We start from the raw sequence: 21,289 nt of genomic DNA, 5'->3' as shown, positions 1-21,289 counted from the left end.
CCAGGGGAATGAATATATATATGCAAGGAAAGCGGAGACTCTGAGGAATGGACAAAGAACCGGCACATTCGGTTGTGGGGAGGCTGGGATTAGGGGTTCAATTAACAAAAGATTCATAAAAGAGGCTGTCGAATCTGAGAGCGATTGCTGTTAACCGCAACTCGAAAGCGTTAGAATCTGATCAGATGGTCTCACAAAAGTGGCAAAGAGGATAATCTGTCAAGAATCTCTCTTTTCCGCATGAATGCGGTGAAGGAAAGACCCTACTTGGAATTCCAGATCCCAAATTTTGGGCTCTGGCCGGGGTGAAAACAATCACAGGGCTCTTGCAAACTCCGGGCTTGGCGGTTCGAGGATTTAAAAACACACATTTGGGTTAGTTTCGTCCACAGCCATGCTTGGAGAACATCCCACATCGCAGACTCTTTGACGGATTCGCTTGGGATGAAGAGCGCGTAAAAAATTAGCAGGAACGATTCAACGACATTGTTCGCCTGAAAGCTGGGACCGTAGCCTTAGGGAGGCGGGGGCCATGAGAACACTTTCTCTTCCTGTAAAATTCCAGCCGCGGGCAGCCGGGTCCGCCCGAGTCCCAGCGGGGAGCAGGCGGCGGGGCTCCGGGGCTCGCAGACGGGCGGCGGCCGCGAGGGACGCGCCCTGGGCCCGCGCTCAGGTGGAGCGCGCGCGGCTCCGCAGCTGCGCCCCGCGCCGCCGCCCTGCGCTCCCCGCCGCCGCCCGCGCCCCGGGACCCGCCGGGGAGGGGCCGGGCGGGGGGGACGCGGCGGCCGAGGCGCTGGAGCCGCGCCAGAAGCGGGGTCCGCGGCGCGCGGTCCTTCTCCGCCGGCTGGCCCGGGGCGGGGCGGCCTCGTCCCCGTCCTCAGCCGGGTCCCTAGTCCCATCCCCCTCCCAGCCCTCGGCTCTCCCAGATCCTTCCCCCGCGCCCTTCTTTCCTTCCCGCTTTCCCCGGGAGAAACATGGCCGGGAGCAGCGAGGAGGCGCCAGACTACGGGCGAGGCGTCGTGGTAAATGCAAACTCCCGATTTCTGGGCTGAGTCGTGCGCTCCCCGCTCTCTCCCCTCCCCTCCCCTCCCCTCCCCTTCCTTCTTGGCTCCCTCCTTTTAGATTAAATGCTTGAAATGCATTCGGGTGAAATGCAAGCGGGCCACGGCTTTGTTCTCCCGTCCCGGCTCGGATCGCTTCCATACTCTCCTCCCAGCCGCCCCTCCCCGCGCCCGACCTGACCCCACACTTAACAGCCCTTCACCCCGCGTTCTCAGTGTCCCCCCTCCGCGTCCCCTCCCCTCCGCCCCCCAACTCGGGCCAGGAATCCAATACTCTAGCGCTAAGGCTGTGCGGTGCCGGGTTCCCACTCCTGCTAGCCACCAGGAGTCACCTTTGGGAGCAGGGCGGGTCTGTGAAGACCCCCGCGTGCTGCTCTTGTGGACCCCCTTCCCTTTGTGCTTCCTCTTGACCTTTCCACGGCAGGCTTTAGGTTTTGTTTTCCAAAAGGATACCGAGGATTCTCGAGGGCAGCTAGGAAATAAAGTAGCTCAAATGGACGGAATTTGAACTTTGAAACGTGGGCTGGGACGCTGGGGTCTTTGCAGGAGCTTGACACAGGCTAGTGCCTCTGGAGCGTCAGTTGCCTTGTCTACAAACGGGAGACAGGGCATGCTGGACCTTTGAGCGAATTGGAGAGGTTGTATGCAAAATATCTATCTAGTAGTGTGTCCGTATGGGAGGATGTGGGATGATGGGTTCCCAGACTAGAGCCTCTTTATGCCTGGGAATCCCTCAAAACGTCAACCAGAGGGTACCCATCTCTCAGTGCCCTGGAATCAAATCCGGTCTTACCCTGAGGCCACTGGCCTCCACTCCCAACTCCTGTCCAGAATGGTTTCTATAGAAGGTGGTGGGTTTTATTGTATCAGGTTTAACAATGGGGAGGGTGGAGAGTGGGCCTAACTTGTTACATTAACATTCCCTTTTTCCCAGAAATCTGTGGTATTCACAGATAAGGCATCTGTGACTATGCATGGATCCTGGAGTAAAGGGGGTTGGGGAAGGAAACCCCACATGCTCACATAGAACTTATCAGGCTGAAATGTGTTGCTCAGTTCTTAATTTAGCAGCAGGACTTTTCCATCTTATTTTTATTTTTTATGTTTTTTAAGTAGGCTCCATGCCCAACATGGGGTTTGAACTCACAGACCCTGAGATCAAGAGTAAGATGCTCTACTGACTCAGCCAGCCAGGTGCTCCAGGACCTTTGCATCTAAGGATGAGGAGTTCATTTATTTAATCACTCTACACCTGTTGACTGTCCTGCAGGATTCCAGCCGGTGTTCTAGTCTCTAGGGATACAGCAGGGAACCACACAAAGCCCTGTCTTCATGGGGCTCACATTCTAGAGAAGGGACATAAGTAAGCAAATACGTAAAGAAGATGAGCTCACGTAGTGACTTGTGCGATGAAAAGAAGAGCAGGTTGAGACACAGGGTGATTGGAGGAGGGCTGGGGAGCGCTGCTTTTGCTCAGGTGGTCAGGATGGCCTCTTGGCAGTGATATTTGAGCCATGACCTGAAGGCTGAGTAGGAGGTAACCATGTGAAAACTCAGAAGAAGAGATACAGGGCATACTGGTTGCAAAGAAACCATTGTATCCTGACAAGAAATCATCACACCCAATTTATGCTTAAAAAAAAAAAAAAAAAATCACTCTGGTTGCCATGGAGAGAACAGTCAAGCCTGGGGTGTGGGGAAGGAATGAAAATATAAAAAAGGAAATAAGTTCAATTCTGGACAAATTGAGTCTGTAAGGCCTACAGGTCAAGATGCACTGCAGGCAATTTAAAATTCATTTTTACAATTGAAGAGAGTGATTGGATAGACTTGGAAATCATCAGAAAATAGAAAAATATCTGATGCTTGGAGTGGATAGGGAAGCCCCCAGAAAATAGAAAAAACATCTGATACTTGGAGTGGATAGGGATGCCCCTTGAAAATGGGGGGAAAAATCATAAACTGTTGTTACGGGTAGAAATCTGGAAAGCCCCCAATGTAAGAGGCAGAGTGTCCAGGAGAAGTCCGATAAAGAGACCAAGAATGAATAGCAAAGTCCAAAAGAACAGAGAGGGTGGTAGGTGTCTAGGGAACAGAGTTTTTTTTGGGGGGGGGCAGGTAGGGGGGCCATTAAGAGTGTCAGATACTGCAGAAAGAGCAAATGGGATAAAGACAGAAAGAGGCCATTGTGTTTAACAATGACAAAGCCTTTAGCAGTGAGGATCATTTAAACAACCATCCCATCAGTTAGAATGGCTACAATATAGTACTTCTATTTAATAACATATACTCTTAAAAAGGAATTAGGTAAATTTATATGACTAATAAGATAGGCAGATTGTTTAAATGTAAAAAGCAAATGATGGAACAGTATAAATAGCCCATTCTCTTAGTATCAGAAGAAGCTCTCTGGGAAGCAAGATAACCTTGTGAAAGATGGAGGGAGGCAGTGAGAGGGTCTCATGAGAGGTTGGAAATGACATGTAATGGGGATAGCCCTGGCATTGATGCCATTTTCTCCAGTAGAACTCGGGATAGTTAGATTAACTCAAGTTGGAAACAGGTAGGGAAGGCAAATTCAGAGTGAGTTCAATGTGCTGATGAAGCCCATGATATCTAGGGTAGAGAGGAAAGGCAAAGCTCAGAAGAGTATAGATACAGGAAAAAGAGAGCCCTCAGGATGATTGCAAAAAATAAAAGGGAAGATTTAGTACTAGTGAAAAAACAGGGGGCAGGTGTTAGTAGCAAGAATTTATTGAGCACTTACTTTGTAGTTTTCCTGTGTTATTTGTTTGCTCCTTGCCGATCTGTGACATAGGAGTATAATCTCTGTTTACAGAGGAGGAAATGGAGGCACAGAGATTAAGTAAATCAGTCACCTAACTCGCAAATGACAGAAGCAAGATTTGAAGTCAGGTTTTACTCACTGTGCTTCATAAAAAGCTGTGATTTCAGTGAAGTACTTCAGAGGTGGGATTGGTCTGGAAGACTGGATTATGCTCATCTGGAATAAAGGTGTAGTAATTTGGGTTAAGGCAGGTGAAGGAGCCACAAGACAGAGTGGCTAGTAGGATGATCAAGGCAGGTTTGGGGGCTCTCTGGAAATGAGGTGGACGAGAAAATTCTCAGTTGGTAGAAACTATGATAAAGATGCCAAGGGGCATAGAGCCAGATGACTTAAGCGTGAAGGAGGTATGGTTTGTGCAAGAGAAGGGAATATGAAGAGATTTAAGATGCCTTTTGCCTACAGATGACTTTCAGGTGAATTGGGGAGATAGGACGTCAGTAGATTATTAACAATAAGTGGCAGAGGGCGCCTGGGGGGCTCAGTCGGTTAAGCGTCCAACTTCGGCTCAGGTCATGACCTCAGCGTTCGTAAATTCAAGTCCGCATCCAGCTGTCTGCTGTCCGCACAGAGCCCGCTTCAGATCCTGTCTCTCCCTCTTTCCCCGCCCTTCCCCCATTCACTTGCAAGCTCTCTCAGAAAATAAACAAACATTAAACAACAACAACAACAACAACAATTAGTGGTAGCATCTGTGAAGCCAAATAAACAATATAGACCCTGAGTTCAGAAACTTGGCTCAGGAGGGACTGGTCGCTTGATCTGGACCTAGTAAGGTCACCAGCCCATGGTTGGTACATCCTTGTTACTTTGCAGGGAGAGATAAAGATCTCTACCCATCTGGCCTTTTGAGATCAGGCTCTTAGATAGGTTTTGTTTTTTACCAAAGCATTATCGAGAGAATCACAGTACCTACACAGTGAGTTTGGAAGGAATAAGGAGAAGAGAAAAATCCAAAATGATTGTGGTATTTCTGTCATGGGTGGCTCCCACCTACCCCACCCCACCAAAGAATGGGGGCAGTGTTGGAGATAAGTAATCAGATAATCCATCTACAACGCAACTTTACTAGGTCGGGGCCAAACCCCCCACAGAAGAGGAAGGCAATGCGTGTGATATAAGGTATGAAGGTATTATTTGGTCTGTCGTGTCCCGTTTATTCTTCTGGTAGCAGAACCTGGAGCCCTTCTTTTAGGAAACTGCTTTTACATATTTTCTCCATGTGTGTTGTGATGCTTCCATCACTGCCCGCCTCCTTCCCTGGACCAGTCAACGTTTGTGTGTGAGATTCTTGAAAGCAGAGTGGAGGGATGAGACTCCTTTCCTCTCTGACAGTCGAGGGGTAGATGTGAACCTAGAAATTGGCAGCAACCATGGTCACTGCCTGAAGGAGAGAGTGGGGCCTAGGGTGTGGGGCTCAGGGGCCGAGAGGAGCAGGGATTTGCTTTTTGTATATGTTTCCAAACTATTTTTCTCCCTGGGGGAGAAACTTGAAAAATGGTGCAAGGCATGTTTTTGGCAAAAAATTATTTTTATTGATTTAGAAGTTTCTCAATATATCTTCAGATGAGAAAAAAGAGAACCCAAATGAGTTCTGGGTTTAAATTTTGTATAAAATGGCTCAGTTAGTGTGTTTGTCGCTTCCCCAGCTTAGCCATGTTTTCTGCCTTTGAACAGAGAAAGCATTGTTCTGACTAAACTTAGAGCATATTATCTGCGATACTGAAACTATTTAAAGATTTCTTGTTTTGATTTTTTGAAAAGCAGATGAATAACATAATTATCTGCAGTTCGTAGCAGTCTCCATTCCTTCAGATTTAGGACTTCTTTGCAATGCAATTTGCATGCACCATTAAGAATTACAAGGGATAAGCCAGTAGTTTCTCTCTCACTCTCTTTGTAAACAGCATATTACTTTTTTTTCCCCCATCATAAGTGTAGTCTTTAATCCCCATCACCTATTTCACCCATTCTCCCCACCCACCTCCCATCTGTTAACCATCAGTTTGTTCTCTATAATTAAGAATCTGTTTCTTGATTTCTCTCTCTCTCTTTTCCCTTTGCTTGTTTGTTTCTTAAAGTCCACACATGAATGAGATCATATGGTTATTTGTCTTTCTCTGACTTATTTTGCTTAGTGTTATACTCTCTAGCTCCATCCATGTTGTTGCAAATGGTAAGATTTCATTTTTTTTTTTACGGTGGAATAATATTCGTTTGTATATGTATATATACCTCATCTTCTTTATCCACTCATCTATTGATACATACTTGGGATGCTTCCATAGTTTGGCTATTGTAGATAATGCTGCTATAAACATCGGGGTGCACGTATCCCTTTGTTTTTGTACTTTTTTGGTAAATACCCTGTAGAATGATTCCTGGATCCTGTGGTATTTTTAATACTTTTAATATTTTGAGGAACTTCCATACTGTTTTGCACGATGGCTGCTCCAGTTTGCATTCCCACCAACAGTGCACGAGGGTTCCTCTTTTTCCACATCCTTGCCAACATCTGTTGTTTGTACACCAGTAATTTCTTTATCTCTAGTTGCCTTTTATCTCAACAAGGAAAACACGCTGAGACGCAGAATTAAAGCCCCCAAGGTCTCACAGCTATACACCCATCCTCACATGGACGGGACTTCTAAGTCCATATGCTTGACCACTACTCCATGCTGCCTCTGAGCTACGAATTATCATGACAGCTCTTATGAAAAAGTTGGTTTTGTCATTTGCGTATCATTATTTTCTCCTCCTCCTCCTCCTCCCCCTCCTCCTTCTTCTTCTTCTTCATCTTCTTCTTCTTCTCCCTGTCCTCCTCCCCATCTTTCTCCCCCTCCTCCTCCTTCCCTTTCCCCTTCCTCTTCCTCTCCTTCTCCTCCTACTTCCTCTTGTTCTTGTTCTTGTTCTCGTTCTCCTTCTCCTTCTCGTTCTCCTTCTCCTTCTCCTTCTCCTCCTCCTCCCCCACTTTCCCCTCCTCCTCCTTCTTATTATTATTCGTCTTTTTCTCCTCCTTCTCTTCCTCCCCCTCCTCCTCCTCCTCTTCCTCCTCCTCCTCCTCCTCCTTCTTCTTCTTCTTCACCACCTCCTCCTCCTCCCCACCTCTTTCTCCCCCTCCTCCTCCTCCTTCCCTTACCCCTTTCCCCTTCCTCCTCCTCCTCGTCGTCTTCTTCTTCTTCTCCCTCTCCTCCTCCCCGCCTTTCTTCCCCTCCTCCTCCTCCTTCCCTTTCCCCTTCCTCCTCCTCCCCTCCTCCTCCTCCTTCTCCTTGTTGTTGTTGTTGTTGTTGTTCTTCTTCTTCTTCTCCTTCTCCTCCTCCTCCTCCCCCACTTCTCCCTCCTCCTCCTTCTTATTATTATTCGTCTTTTTCTCCTCCTCCTCTTCCTCCTCCTCTTCCTTCTTCTTCTTCTTCTTCTTCTTCTTCTTCTTCTTCTTCACCACCTCCTCCTCCTCCCGACCTCTTTCCTCCCCCTCCTCCTCCTCCTTCCCTTACCCCTTTCCCCTTCCTCCTCCTCCTCCTCGTCTTCTTCTTCTTCTCCCTCTCCTCCTCCTTCCCGCCTTTCTTCCCCTCCTCCTCCTCCTTCCCTTTCCCCTTCCTCCTTCTCTCCTCCTCCTCTCCTCCTCCTCCTTCTCGTTGTTGTTGTTGTTGTTGTTGTTCTTCTTCTTCTTCTTCTTCTTCTTCTTCTCCTTCTTCTTCTTAAGTAGGCTTCAGGCCCAGCACAGAGCTTACTTCAGGGCTTGAACTCACAACCCTGATATCAGGACCTGAGCTGAGATCAAAAGTTGGATGCTGAACTGACTGAGCCACCTAGGCACCCCTTTTTTGATCTTTTTGGTATCATTTATTAGGCACTTATTCACCAGGAAATGTCCTAGGAACTCTAAGATCTGTTCTATCTTTCTCTCTCTCTCTCTCTCTCTCTCTCTCTCTCTTTTGTTTTTATTTGTTTTAAACAATAGACATGTATTTCTCATAGTTCTGGAGGCTACAAGTCCAACATCAAAGTGCTGCCTGATTTCATTCCTGGTTAAGACAGTCTTGCTGACTTGTATGTAGCTGCCTTCCTATTCATCTCATGTATCCACACATGGCAGAGAGAGAGAGGTAGAGGGAGGGTGGGAGGGAGAGAGAGAAAAAAAAAACAGAGAGAAGAAGATCACTAGAGATCTCATTATTTTTCTCTTATAAGAGCACTGATTCCATTACAAAGGCTCCACCCTCATGACCTAATGGCTTCCAAAAGGCCCCACCTCCTAATGTCATCGTAATGCTTCAACATATGACTTTTAGGGGGGCATAGTTCAGTCCATCGTATCGTAGAGGCAGCTTCTTTGCAGTAACCTTCCAATGGGGTTGTTCCTACCTGCTTTGGAGACTCTCTGTTCTCTGTTAATCCTCACCCCAGCCCTGTCCAGAGGTTTTATTGTGTCTTATTTAAAGGAAGCGGCAACAGAGTCTCAGACAGGGTGAGTACTTTCTCTAGCATCACAGCCGAGTAAGCGTCAGAGCTAAGGTCTAGAACACAGAGAGGAATGTAGGCTCTGAGATGCAGCCAGAGCAGGGGGCAGTAAAGGACTTGCATGGTCGGAAGAATGGGCTCAGAAGACCACTAGTGAATGATGCCACCACCTGGGAGGGTTCCAGGGAGTGGAGTGGGTAAGCATGTGTGGTCTGGAAGGGGAGCCGGAAAATGCCGTGCACTTGAATGATCACCCTGGGGCCTCATGCTGGTTGGGGTTCTTACCTGGCCTTTACTGTGGCCTGCCAGAGGATCTTCTGGAGGCTCCTCACATACAGCTGGTGTTTAGGCTCTGACAGGGACCTGTGGTGTTAGTGGTTACAGCAGGCCCAGGGAGTTCTCAGGGCTGGAAAACAGAGCTGCTCTGTGCAAATTCAACAGTTGCACGCAGCCAATTTGCTGATAGAAGCAGAGCAAATGTGATACTTTTCAAATATGCAGATGACACACACCATTTGGCTAACAATCTGCCGGTGGTAGATGTGAATTCCCAGAGCCTTGAATAGTGGTGCTCTGTATTACAAGGAGACAAACCAAGACAAATCAGTTTGGGCTGGAGCTCAGGTAGGATTGGGTAGTCTGCGGGTGGAGAATGTGTCATTCGTTAACTCGTTGAACATTTTTGAGCACGTACTATATTCCAGATCCGTGTCCTGAGCACTGGGGTGTCAACAGTGAATCAGACAGAGTCTCTGTCAGAAGGCACTAACGTTCTAGTCAGGGGAGATAAGACAGAACACAGAGAGACATCCATGTGTCACATCCAGTGGGAATATGTGCTGTGAAGGAAAGTAAAGCTGGGTAAAAGGGATACAGCGATGAGTAGGAAGGAAGGGGGTGCTATTTTACGTAGGTGATCGGGTAAGGCCTCTCTGTGAAGGTGACTTTTTTTTTTTTTAATTTTTTTTTCAACGTTTATTTATTTTTGGGACAGAGAGAGACAGAGCATGAACGGGGGAGGGGCAGAGAGAGGGGGAGACACAGAATCGGAAACAGGCTCCAGGCTCTGAGCCATCAGCCCAGAGCCGGACGCGGGTCTCGAACTCACGGACCGCGAGATCGTGACCTGGCTGAAGTCGGACGCCCAGCCGACTGCGCCACCCAGGCGCCCCGTGATGTGCATTTATAAATGAGCGCTCCAGCTGCCCTGTTGGAATGGGGTGGAGGTGCCAACGTGGAAGCAGGGAGGCAAGCCTAACAACTCTGGCAATGGTCCCGGAGAAATGATGGTGGCATGGACCGGGAGGCAGCAGTCGGGATGCTGAGAGCTGGTCCTGATTGAATTTTGAAGGAATTGATCATGGGATTTGCTAATGGGTTTCGCGAGGGAACGAACGAAAGAAAGAAGCCAACAACAACTCCAACATTTTGACCTAAGCAAGTAGAAAAATAAGTTGTCCTTTGCTAAGATAGGGAAGGGATAAATTGGGAAGAAAATGCCATGAGTTTGGTTTGGCTGGCATTCCTGAACCCAGAACTGGAGCGGGAGTGGGTGGGGGCTGGACCATAAGTTGCCCTTTCAAAACCTGAGCTAAGATTTTGAGTCTTGGATGAGGAGGATGGAAAGTAGGGGGACATCCCAGCATTAAATGAAGTAAATGAGTTCTATAACAGGTAAGACTGAGTGAGTCAGAGGCTAGAAGAGGCAGGAGTCTTCTCCAGGAGCCTGAATGAGAGCCTTTAAAAAGACAGAGAGCTACAAGGAGCCCATTTACAAAGAGTTTGGGAGAAAAAAATCAGAGAGCAGGCACAGTCAGCAAGGCTTCCAGAAGGAAGTGGGGCCTGACCTGAGCTTCTGTGGAGGAGCTGAGCTTGAGACACAGAGGAAGAGGGGGAAAGAAAGGGGCATGCGGGTGCAAGACAGACACATGCACAGAACCCAGAGAGCTGCGAAGGGTCACAACTTGATAGAAGACCACTCTGAGGATGGGAAGGCGATGGTTTCAGGAATTGGGCTGGGAAATTAGGATGGCTGTGCATTATGAAAGCTTAAAGCTGAAGAGAGGAGTCTGACAGAAACGTGCAGGAGTCATTAAAGAATACGAACCTGCAATACAGCTATGGAATGAGTTGAGTGCTAACACGTCCCTGTTGCATCCTTTCTCGATCTGAAAGTAACAGTAACTCACTCTTCACCTTCATTTTCTCTCCCACATCTTCACTCTTCTAACCACACAACTTGTACAACCAGTGCTCAGCAAGAGTGGGATTTGCTGGCACTCTGTCCACTACATGAATAGGCAGTTTCTGGAACAGTTTTTCCCGCTAGGACCGGCTGGAGTTCCATATTAATATAATTATGAACATAGTGTGACTTATAGTCATACACGATGTAACGTAGACATAAATTATGTATTTACACATATCCGCTCTTGCAAACACTGCTATCAGGTGAGCCGTAAGACAGTAAGTTGATATTTCATTGTATAACCCGCCAAAAGTTAGGAATGGAATTCTCCGTTCATTTCAGGACTAGATTCTTTATCAGTTTTCGTGAAACAAATTTCCCACTGATCTTTTCATAGGTTGACAGAATGTAATTTAATGTCATATTGATCGTCAGACCTTTTCTCTGTTTTCAATATTATTCTTTTTCAAATGATCTTCTTTTTTGTTTATTTATGCTTTAAAAATAAATTTCCAATGAAAAATATTGTAACCTAAGTAATTTGATTTGCAGATTACGGATGACTGGCCAGGATATGACTTGAATTTATTCACGTATCCACAGCACTATTATGGAGATTTGGAGTATGTCCTCATACCTCATGGCATCGTTGTGGACAGGTGAGTGTTATTTCTTGGCGTCAGTCTTGGTCCTGTGCTGGCTGGCCCTCTCTTGTGTGAATCATACAATACACTTTACACCCCTCCTCCTGAGTCTCTCTCACATAGAGGCAGACAGAGCTTTTATAGGACAGAGCATTTGGAATAAAATGAATCTCTACTTTGACTGAACTGTTTACCTGGACATTTCAGGGGAAATGGTAAGAATATATATATTATAAGTAGCAGCCTCAAAATAACAATGTCTTGTGCAAACTGGTAAAAAAAAAAAAAAAAAGGATTTGGGAAAGCATTGCTCTTTTTGGGGGAGGGGAAGCATTGCTCTTTACCTGAGGACCTCTGTCTTACATTTTGTCACAGACTCTTGAGTTAACCTGGAATAATTAACAGGTGAACTTTGCCTTCGTAGGACACACCCTTAAAGCCCAGGCTTTTCCTGCAACTAGCATTTAGCTGGGATCAGGCAACGTATCACAGATCGGCCAGTCTGTGCACGATTATGTTTTCCAGGCAGTGGTAATATTTTGGGAATAGGAATATTTTCAGCTTAAAAATATCTGCACAGCACTATTTCTAGAATACTATTTCCAGTTCTTTCTGACCATCCTGTATAGATATTCTTTAGCCCCTTCCTAGCCAGTTGCTTTTCCAAAAGACAACATTTTCTCTCCTGTTCTAAGCCCCTAAGTCACCATTTGTTTCTTGGTTTTCAGAGAGCCTCCTCCACTTGAGTCTGCCATAAGCATCAGGATTTAAAGGTCATATACCCCGTTTCACAGAACCGCTTAATGCCCAAGCTATTACCTTTCCATGTACCTCTCATTTCTTGTGCAAAGATCAAATACATAAGCCTTCACATGTATATGGAAAGCAAGCCTCATAGATTTCACGGTGCACTCCCAGGAACACAGAGGTTCTTCAGACACCCAGAAATGGGGGTGGGAGAGGCACCAGGGAACAGGAGCAAATTGAAACTTTGGACTCCCCACCCCTTATTTTTCCTTAAACCAGAGTACTTTTGCCTCTATTTTAAAAAATCTGTTCTATTCTTCCGAGTTAATATTTAACTTTATGAAATAAGTCCTTAGCCAAAGTAAAGTATGAAAAACACAAGACAGTCACATTCCCAGGATATTATCTTTCCATCAATTCCTGTCTGTAAGCAAAAGGAAATGTCATTCTTTTCTCCAAGATTTTTCCATTGGATAAGACCTGCATATTGCATGTGCTCTCAAACTATAGTATATTATTAAAATAAGGTCTAGTTTGGAGTTTCTTGTGGCCTAACATGGCTGCCCGTGGAATACAAGCCCCAGTCTTCAGAAGGAACAAAATGTTCTGTGATCAAATAAACTTGGGAAATTTTGCATCTCCCGAATGGCCAGATCTCCCTGATGGCAATTCACATTAAAGATATGGAAATTCCTGCAAAAAAAGAAAAAACAAAAGGGAAGGAAACTTGCCTGACCTTAACAATTACACCAACTTTTGTTGTGCAGTAAAACACTTGTATTCAGTTTCCCTCTTAACAATTCAGAGCCATTTTTCCCTTAATACTGGTTCAAGAACCCTCTGGTTTAAACAAATTCCTGCTTTTCCCACCTTAATTTTGTATCTTTAGTTAATTGCATCCTGATCTAGTACAAGATTGAGTCCTGGTAAGGTTACCCCAGTACAGGAGACTTACCCAGTGAAGTTGTTAGATGCAATTTCTTGAGGCACCTGGGTGTCTCAGTCGGTTAAGCATCCAAGTCTTGGTTTTAGCTCAAGTCATGATCTCGTGGTTTGTGGGATCAAGCCCCGCATCAGGCTCCCCACGGCGGTGCAGATCCAGCTTGGAATTCTCTCTCTCTCCTTCTCTTTCTGCCTTTCCCCAACTCTCTCTCTCTCTCTCTCTCTCAGAATAAATAAACTGAAAAATAATCTTTTAAAAAAATGCATATTCTTACGTTTTATGTCTGGAAATTTTGCTTCAATGGTTGGGGGTGGAGCCCAGGAATGAATTCATTAAGATATAATTTACATATTGTAAAGTTTACCCATTGTAGATAAATGACTCAATGATGTTTAGTAATTTTTTATAGTTGGGCAAGCACAACTATCATTTTATAATATTTCTAGCATCCCCAAAAGTTTGTTGGCTGTCAATCCCCATTCCTACCTTCAGCATCAGGTGGTCACTAGTCGAATTTCTTTCTCTATAGATTTGTCTTTTCTGAACATTGCATATAAGTTAAATCATACAATACCTAATTATTGATTTACCAGTCGATAGTTATTTGGATTTCTAGTTTGGGGCTTCTATGAACATGTATCTATGATCATTCACATGTAAGTTTTTGTGTGGATATATCTTTTCATTTCTCTTGGATAGATTCCTTGGAGTGGTATTCTGTGTTTGATAGTTAAGCTTGAGAAACTGCCACTTATTTCCAAAGTGACTGTACCATTTTACATTTCTATCAGCAAGGATGAGAGTTCCAGTTTCGCCACATAGTTGCCAAACATTTAGTATTGCCTGTCCTTTTTTTTTTTTTTTAATTTTTTTTTTCAACGTTTATTTATTTTTGGGACAGAGAGAGACAGAGCATGAACGGGGGAGGGGCAGAGAGAGAGGGAGACACAGAATCGGAAACATTGCCTGTCCTTTTGACTATAGCCATTCTAGTGGATATATAGAAGTATCTCATTGTGATTTTAATTTGCATTTTCCTAAGGATTCATGTGCTTGTTATTTATTTATTTATTTATTTATTTATTTATTTTTTTTTTTTTGGAGAGATGACTATTTACGTCTTCTGCCATTTTTACACTGTGTGGGTTGTCTTCTGATTGGGTTGTAAGGGTTCTTTATATATTCTGGATACAAGTCCGTTAGCAGATACATGATTTTTGAATATCCTACCACCTTAGCCCATGGCTTGTCTTCATTTTCTTATTTATATCTTTTGAGAAGAATGTTAAAATTTTTTTTTAATGTTTATTTATTTTTGAGACAGAGAGAGACAGAGCATGAACGGGGGAGGGTCAGAGAGAGAGGGAGACACAGAATCCGAAACAGGCTCCAGGCTCTGAGCGGGTCAGCACAGAGCCCGACGCGGGGCTCGAACTCACGGACGGTGAGATCATGACCCGAGCCGAAGTCGGCCGCCCAACCTACTGAGCCACCCAGGCGCCCCAATTGAGAGAAGAATGTTAGATGCAGTATTCTGTAAGTGCTAGTTAGGTCCAGTTGATTTATGGTACTGTGTGGTTTAACTATATCCTTACTGGTTTTCTGACTGCTAGATCTATCAATTTCTGAGAGAGGGGTATTGAGGTCTCCGACTGCAAGAGTGGATTCATCTATTTTTCATTGTAGTTCTGTCAGTGTTTGACATTCTGTTGTTGGATGCATGCACATTAAGGATTGCTATGCCTTCTTGGAAAATTGACCTCTTTATTGTTATATAATGCCCCTCTTTATTCCTGATAATCTCCTTGCTCTGAAATCTGCTTTATTTGAAATCAGTAAGTTGCTCCTGCTTTCTTTGATTAATGTTAGTATAGTATGTCTCTCTCCATCTTTTTACTTTTCATTTAAAAGTGTCTTTGTATTTATAGACAACATATGTTAGGGTCTTTTTTTTTTTAATCCACTCTAACAGTCTCTGTCTTTTAACTGGTGTATTTAGATCACTCACATTTAAAGTGATTATTGATATAGTTGGTTTAATATCCACCATATTTGTAATGATTTTCTGTTCACTGCCCTTGTTCTTTGTTTTTTTGTTTTCATCTTCTACTCTGTGGAAACTGTCTCCCCCACAGTGTGTGGACTCTGATGACATGCAATTTATTTTTCTTGTTTTTACTTGTAAGTCTCACTTACTAAGGCTTAACCCCTGTGTCTGAATAGCTTAGTCTTCAGTCTAAGATTGGTTAGAGATTGTACTCAAATACCTCAAGCCAGTAAAGCTTCTGCTTTCTGCTGATGAATGTGTGTGGAGGCTGGCAAGTACATTCAAATTGCCAGCATTTTCAAGTTTTCCCTGGTTCTTATTTTTCACCGTGCTTTCTTGTGCCTCTTCTGCCCATGCTTATAGGTTCCATCTTTCAGGAATGTATGGGTAGCCTGGTCCTATGCTTGTTTCTGCTGTGCTTATGTATAGCTTCTGGTCAACTTGGGATATGTGAAGAGTTTATTGTCTACCCCTCTCCCATGACCCTAACCTTCCAAAACTCCCTATCAAATCCTTGACTAGACTAGTCTGCCAGTTAGTTGCTCAAAAAGGAAACTTTGTGATAATGGGGCCATTGGCTTTCTCTGGTCACATGCTACCAAGATGGCTGCACTAACTGATAATGCTCCCGGCCAGGTGAGCTCCCTCTGGCAGTGCCCCATCCTGACTGAACTACTTGGTTGAACAACAGAGCTAACGTGGGGCTCAGGGAGATGGGAACATTATTTCTACCCATTGTTCAATGTTTTCATGAATAAATGATTCTCAGTTTGTTATATGCCTCTAGTTAACTTCCAGAGTGCAGAAATGGTTGTTTTTGACACTTTCATCCAGCTTTATAGTTACTTTTTTGTAGAGAGGATGTGTTGACCACCTCACTCCATTATGCTGAAGACAAATGTCCCTTTGAATATCTGGCATGCTGATATACATTTTCTTGATGATCATATTTTGAGAAACATCACCTGAAGCCTGGTTGCCATTTTATATGTATATGTGTGTACATATGTAAGCACACACACATACATATAAGTTATATAATATATAAAATATATAATATATTAGATATGTAGAACATATGTAATGTAATGCTTTCTGCACACACACACATATACATATATGTATATATATATGTTCATATATATATATATATATATATATTCAGATCATTCAGTTAACTCATTTTAAATCTAATTCTGTCTGAAGTGCCAGTAGGAGTTTTTTTTTGTTGTTTTTTCGTTTTTTTTCAAGAGAATGCACATGTGCGTGAGAGTAGGGGAGGGGCAGAGAGAGAGGGAGAGAGAGAGAATCTCAAGCGGGCTCCACGCTCAGCACAGAGCCTGATGCAGAGCTCAATCTCACAACCCTGAGATCATGGCCTGAGCCAAAATCAAGAGTCAGACACTTAACCGACTGAGCCAGCCAGGCACCCCAGGAATTTGTTTTTTTAATATGCACCTTAGATCCTGCCTCCATTCAAGGTTTTAATGTTGTATGCATGTATTGGTAATGGACTTATAGACATGAAACAATTAGAAAAAATACAGTGACGGTTCCAAATTAGACATTGGGCGCCAGCCCAAGCTGCATCACTGCATAGCTCCAGAGAAACCTCATTCACATGGTGCTCCATGGAAATGATGTCTACTGGAAATTGCACTCCGGGCACCCTTCACATAGGTAACGTGCCACCTTTGTGAAATAGGAGACAGATGTTATTCTTTTTTTTTTTTAATTTTTTTTTTAACGCTTATTTATTTTTGAGACAGAGAATGAATGAGGGAGAGTCAGAGTGAGGGAGACACAGAATCTGAAACAGGCTCCAGGCTCTGAGCTGTCAGCACAGAGCCCGACGCGGGGCTCGAACTCACTGGCCGCGAGATCATGACCTGAGCCGAAGTCGCACACTTAACCGACTGAGCCACCCAGGCACCCCCAGATGTTATTCTTTTGATAGTTTCTATGGGCTTGACTTTTCTTCCCGTGTCCTCTAGTGTTATAAGGTGGGTGAGTCATTCTCCATTTCCTCTCTCTCTGCTATAACATCACCAGATACTTTCACAGCATTGTTGTTAAGGTTATCAACCAGGCTCTGGAGTGATAAAATAATAGCATTCACGATCTTTGACATATATTTTACACCTTCCTAATTTTTGTGACACAGAGAAGCAAAAATGTACTATTGACGATGCAGCTATCAGAAATGTGTTTTGAATACTCTCTCTTTGTCCAGCTTTCACAAAGCTTCTTTATCTGTAGCCTTCTGTCTCCCAACGTCTTCCACGTTCTCCTGCATAATCTAACGTGTGTAGTGCATCGTGCATTTTTTTTGAAAGGAACAAAGACACTCAGAAGTACTTATGCTTTAATATATCTTGTAATCCCTCTTTCAGAACTGAGCGGCTGGCTCAGGATATTATGAAAGACATAGGAAACTGTGACATTATGGTCCTGTGTGTGCTTAAAGGAGGTTACAAGTTCTGCGCGGATCTTGTAGAACATCTTAAGAACATCAGTAGAAATTCGGATCAATTTGTCTCTCTGAAGGTTGATTTCATCAGACTGAAAAGTTACAAGGTAAGTTATTTATTCCATTTTCATTATACAATGTTTAGAATAGAGAATTTTCTAGAATAAAAGAATTGACAATGTGATGAAAATGAAGAATAATTTTTTTAATTTGCTGTATGCAATCTGTAGTTCAAACAATAACGTCTGTGGGGAGAAAAACCCTCTTTCTGTTTTCACATATACGGAAAGTTGCTTGAGGAATGATTCATGGTTTCTTTTATGGTTATAAAGCTGAGTGGCCATTTCCTGGTGACTAGCCTCACAAGCGAGTGTGTTAACAATGAGTGTTAAGAAGGTCTGGTGAGCACTGACGTGTTTCCGCTCTGTATGTCACCGTTGGTCCTGGAGTTCTGTGGGAGGGTGTCCAGCCGCAGAGAGGACAGTATTAGCACTTGGGTGACTGCAGTCATGGCCTGGAAGTGGAGAAGGGAAGTCTGTAGGGACAGTGGGTTACCAAGTGCAAGGAGACAAAATCAGAGAACCTCCAGCAGAAGGCGCCTCCACCAGTCTATCCTGGGCTCTCTTGGTCAGCACTGGACAGAACCAAGGGAGATTTTTCCCCAAAGGTGTCATCCCTTTCGTGTTCCTCCTTCTATGATGTTACCTTCTGGATGCTTTTTGATTCAATGGATAGTAAATCATTAAAACCAGCCTACTATTGGGTCATCTGGTGGCTCAGGCAGTTAAGCATCTGACTCTTGATTTCGTCTCAGGTCATGATCTCATAGTTCATGGGATTGAGCTCCGCATCAGGCTCTGTGCTGACAGTGTGTTCGAACCTGCTTGGGATTCTCTCTCTTTCCCTCTCTTTCTGCTTCTCTCCCCCACTCATTCTTTCTCTCTCTCTCTCTCTCAAAAATAAATAAATAAACTTAAAAAACTAGCCTACTATTTGGTGATGAACTGTTGGAGTCAAAACCATGAAATTATTCTCATTGATTAAACTGGCTTGACACATTTTAATTCCCTCTTCAAATTGGTTTTCTATTGCTGTGTGACAAATTCAGTACAAACTTAGTGGCTTAAGCCAATATGCATTTATCATCTCAGTTTCTCTAGGTCAGACATCAGGCATGGGTTCTCTGCTCAAGAGTCTTCCCAAGTCCAAAGTCAAGATGTTAGCCGGGGTGGGATCTCGGCTGAGGTTTGCAGATGAGTGACCTTTCCACAATCACTGGCTGTTGACAGAATTCAGTCTCCACTTCCTGCTGACTCGAGGCTGGAGATGCTTTCAGCTCCTACAGGCTACTTTCGGGTCTTTGCCTCATAGTTCCCGGCACAGGAGAACCTTTCCATCTTTTGAGGGCCTGGCCCCTCTTTTAAAAGCTGACCTGGTTAGGTCTGGTTTACCCACGATATGCTCCCTTTGAGGAACTCAAAGTCAACTAACTAATCCCCTAATCACAGGAATGCCTTCCCATGGTTACTGGTCTCACCCACACTCAGTGGAGGAAATGAGGCACAGTGTATACACCAGGGGACAGATAGGCATGTGTCTTGGGTTCTGCTCACCACTCTCTGTGATTCAGTTGCTTCAGCTCTTGAGCAGCTGGCAAATTGTTTCTCATTTCTTAAGATGCTCTGTATTCTCCCGATGACCTCTCAGGCCAGAATAAAGCGGTTTTTGAGGCGCCTGGGTGGCTCAGTCAGTTAAGCGTCCCACTCAGGCTCAGGTCGTGATCTTGTGGTTCCTGAGTTTGAGCCCCATGTTGGGGCTCTGTGCTGACAGCTCAGAACCTGGAGCCTGCTTTGGATTCTGTGTCTCCCTCTCTTCCCCTCCCCCACTCACACTCTGTCTCTCTCTTTCTCTCTCTCTCTCTCTCAAATGATAAAAATAAAAAAAAAATAAAGCTGGTTTTTGCAGACATCTTAACCTTAATTGGTTGGTTTCATCTTCTCCTGGAAACCATTCCTTTAAGTTCCTTTCATCTTAGATGAAGTCACTGTGCTTCTTTGAAAAAATTTTTTTTTCTCATTTACTTGGCTCTGATACTGTTTTTTTCCCGGGGAAAACAGGTTTTTAAGCTCTTTTAAAAACTTAAAGTCGATTTGTTGAGGTATAATTTATATGCAGGAGATTTTATCTGTTTGAGTTTACAGTTCTGTAAGTTTTGACAATTGCATACAGTCATGTAAGTCGCCACAATCAAGACATAGGTCAGTTCCTCACCGTAAAAAATGCTGTGTCCCTTTGTGACCAACTCTTTCCCCAGATCTCGGAAACCACGGATATAGGTTTTCTGTCCCTAGAGTTTTGCTCTTTCCAGAATATCATATAATGTAATCATATACCACGTAGCCTTAGTAAATCGTAGCATATTTCATTTGAGATTCATCCATGTTGTCATGTATACCAGTAGTTTATTTCTTCTTATTGTCAATCATGGTTTCATTATATAGATACATCCTAGTTTTTTATTTTTTTTAATTTTTTTTTAACATTTATTTATTTTTGAGACAGAGAGAGAGCATGAACAGGGGAGGGTCAGAGAAAGAGGGAGACACAGAATCCGAAACAGGCTCCAGGCTCTGAGCTGCCAGCACAGAGCCCGATGCGGGGCTCGAACCCACGGACCGTGAGATCATGACCTGAGCCGAAGTTGGACGCTCAACTGACTGAGCCACCCAGGTGCCCCGATACATCCTAGTTTTAAAATCACTTATCAGCTGAAGGATATTTGGTTTGTCTCCTTTTTGGGGTGATTATGAAAAAGCTGCTCTAAGTATTCACGAAGGGGTTTTTGTCTGTACTTATATCTGCATTTCCCTGGAGATTCCTAAGTCGTATAGTAGTGTATATAAGAAATCGTAATGTATATAAGAAATCACCAAACCGTTTTTTAGATGGATTGAATAATTTTGCACCTTCACCTGCAGCAGATGAGAGTTCTAGTTGCTCCATATTTTCAACACCACTTGGTTTTGCAATGATTGTTTGCAATGATTATATATCATTGTGGTTTTAATTTGCATTTGTTTCTGTGGTGAAGTGTTTGTTCAAGCATATTTTCAAAAAATTGGGTATTTTGCTTTCTTATTATTAAGTTGAGAGTTCTTTATCTATTTTGGCCACAAGTCCATTATTAGGTACGTTGTTTCACATATATTTCCCAGCCAGTGGGTTGTTCTTCATTTTCATAACAGTGCTTTTTTTTTTTTCAAAGAGCATAATTTAAACATTTCTACAAACTCCAATTTATCAGTTTTTTTCTTTTATGGATCATGCCTTTTGTGTATCTAAATAGTCTTTGCCTCGGGACGCCTGGATGGCTCAGTCAGTTGAGTGTCCGACTTCAGCTCAAGTCATGATCTTACAGCTCGTGAGTTCCAGCCCCTCGTCGGGCTCTGTGCTGACAGCTCAGAGCCTGGAGCCTGCTTCAGATTCTGTGTCTCCCTCTCTGTCTGTCCCTAACCCACTCGCATTCTGTCTCTGTCTCTTTCAAAAATAAATAAACATTAAAAAAAATTTTAAATAATCTTAGCCTCATTCAAGTTCACAATTTTCTGTTCTCTTTAAAAAGTTTCACAGTTTTAGATTTAAATCTAGGTCTATGAGCCATGTTGTGTTAATTTATTAATAAGGCACTCCTTTTTGCAAGTGACTATCCAGTTGTTTCAGGATCGTCTGATGAGAAGACTGTCTTTTCCAATTGTGTGAGACCTTTGCTCTTTCACTGAACACTTGACTGAGTAAGTGTGGGTCTATTCTGGACACTGTATCTAGTTCTATTCATCTGAAGGCCTATCCTTTCGTCAATACCACACTGTTCCGATGACTGTGG

The 21,289-nt window shown here is 43.8% G+C and overlaps 1 protein-coding gene across 2 annotated transcripts in view; it reads left to right on the top strand.

Annotated features, from left to right (window-relative positions):
* Positions 1-857: 857 nt before the first annotated feature.
* PRTFDC1 (phosphoribosyl transferase domain containing 1) overlaps positions 858-21,289 on the top strand; it is a 99,517-nt gene continuing 79,085 nt past the window's right edge. For both annotated transcript variants that reach the window (XM_045462639.1, XM_045462637.1), the window contains exons 1-3: positions 858-1,022; positions 11,108-11,214; positions 17,330-17,513. In XM_045462639.1, coding sequence (XP_045318595.1) covers positions 975-1,022; positions 11,108-11,214; positions 17,330-17,513 — 339 coding nt within the window. In that variant the 5' untranslated portion in view covers positions 858-974. The remainder of the gene's footprint in view (positions 1,023-11,107; positions 11,215-17,329; positions 17,514-21,289) is intronic.

The sequence above is a fragment of the Leopardus geoffroyi genome, chromosome B4 (genome assembly GCF_018350155.1).
Source record: "Leopardus geoffroyi isolate Oge1 chromosome B4, O.geoffroyi_Oge1_pat1.0, whole genome shotgun sequence".
Lineage (NCBI taxonomy): Eukaryota > Metazoa > Chordata > Mammalia > Carnivora > Felidae > Leopardus > Leopardus geoffroyi.
This window is presented reverse-complemented; position numbering and strand designations above follow the sequence as displayed.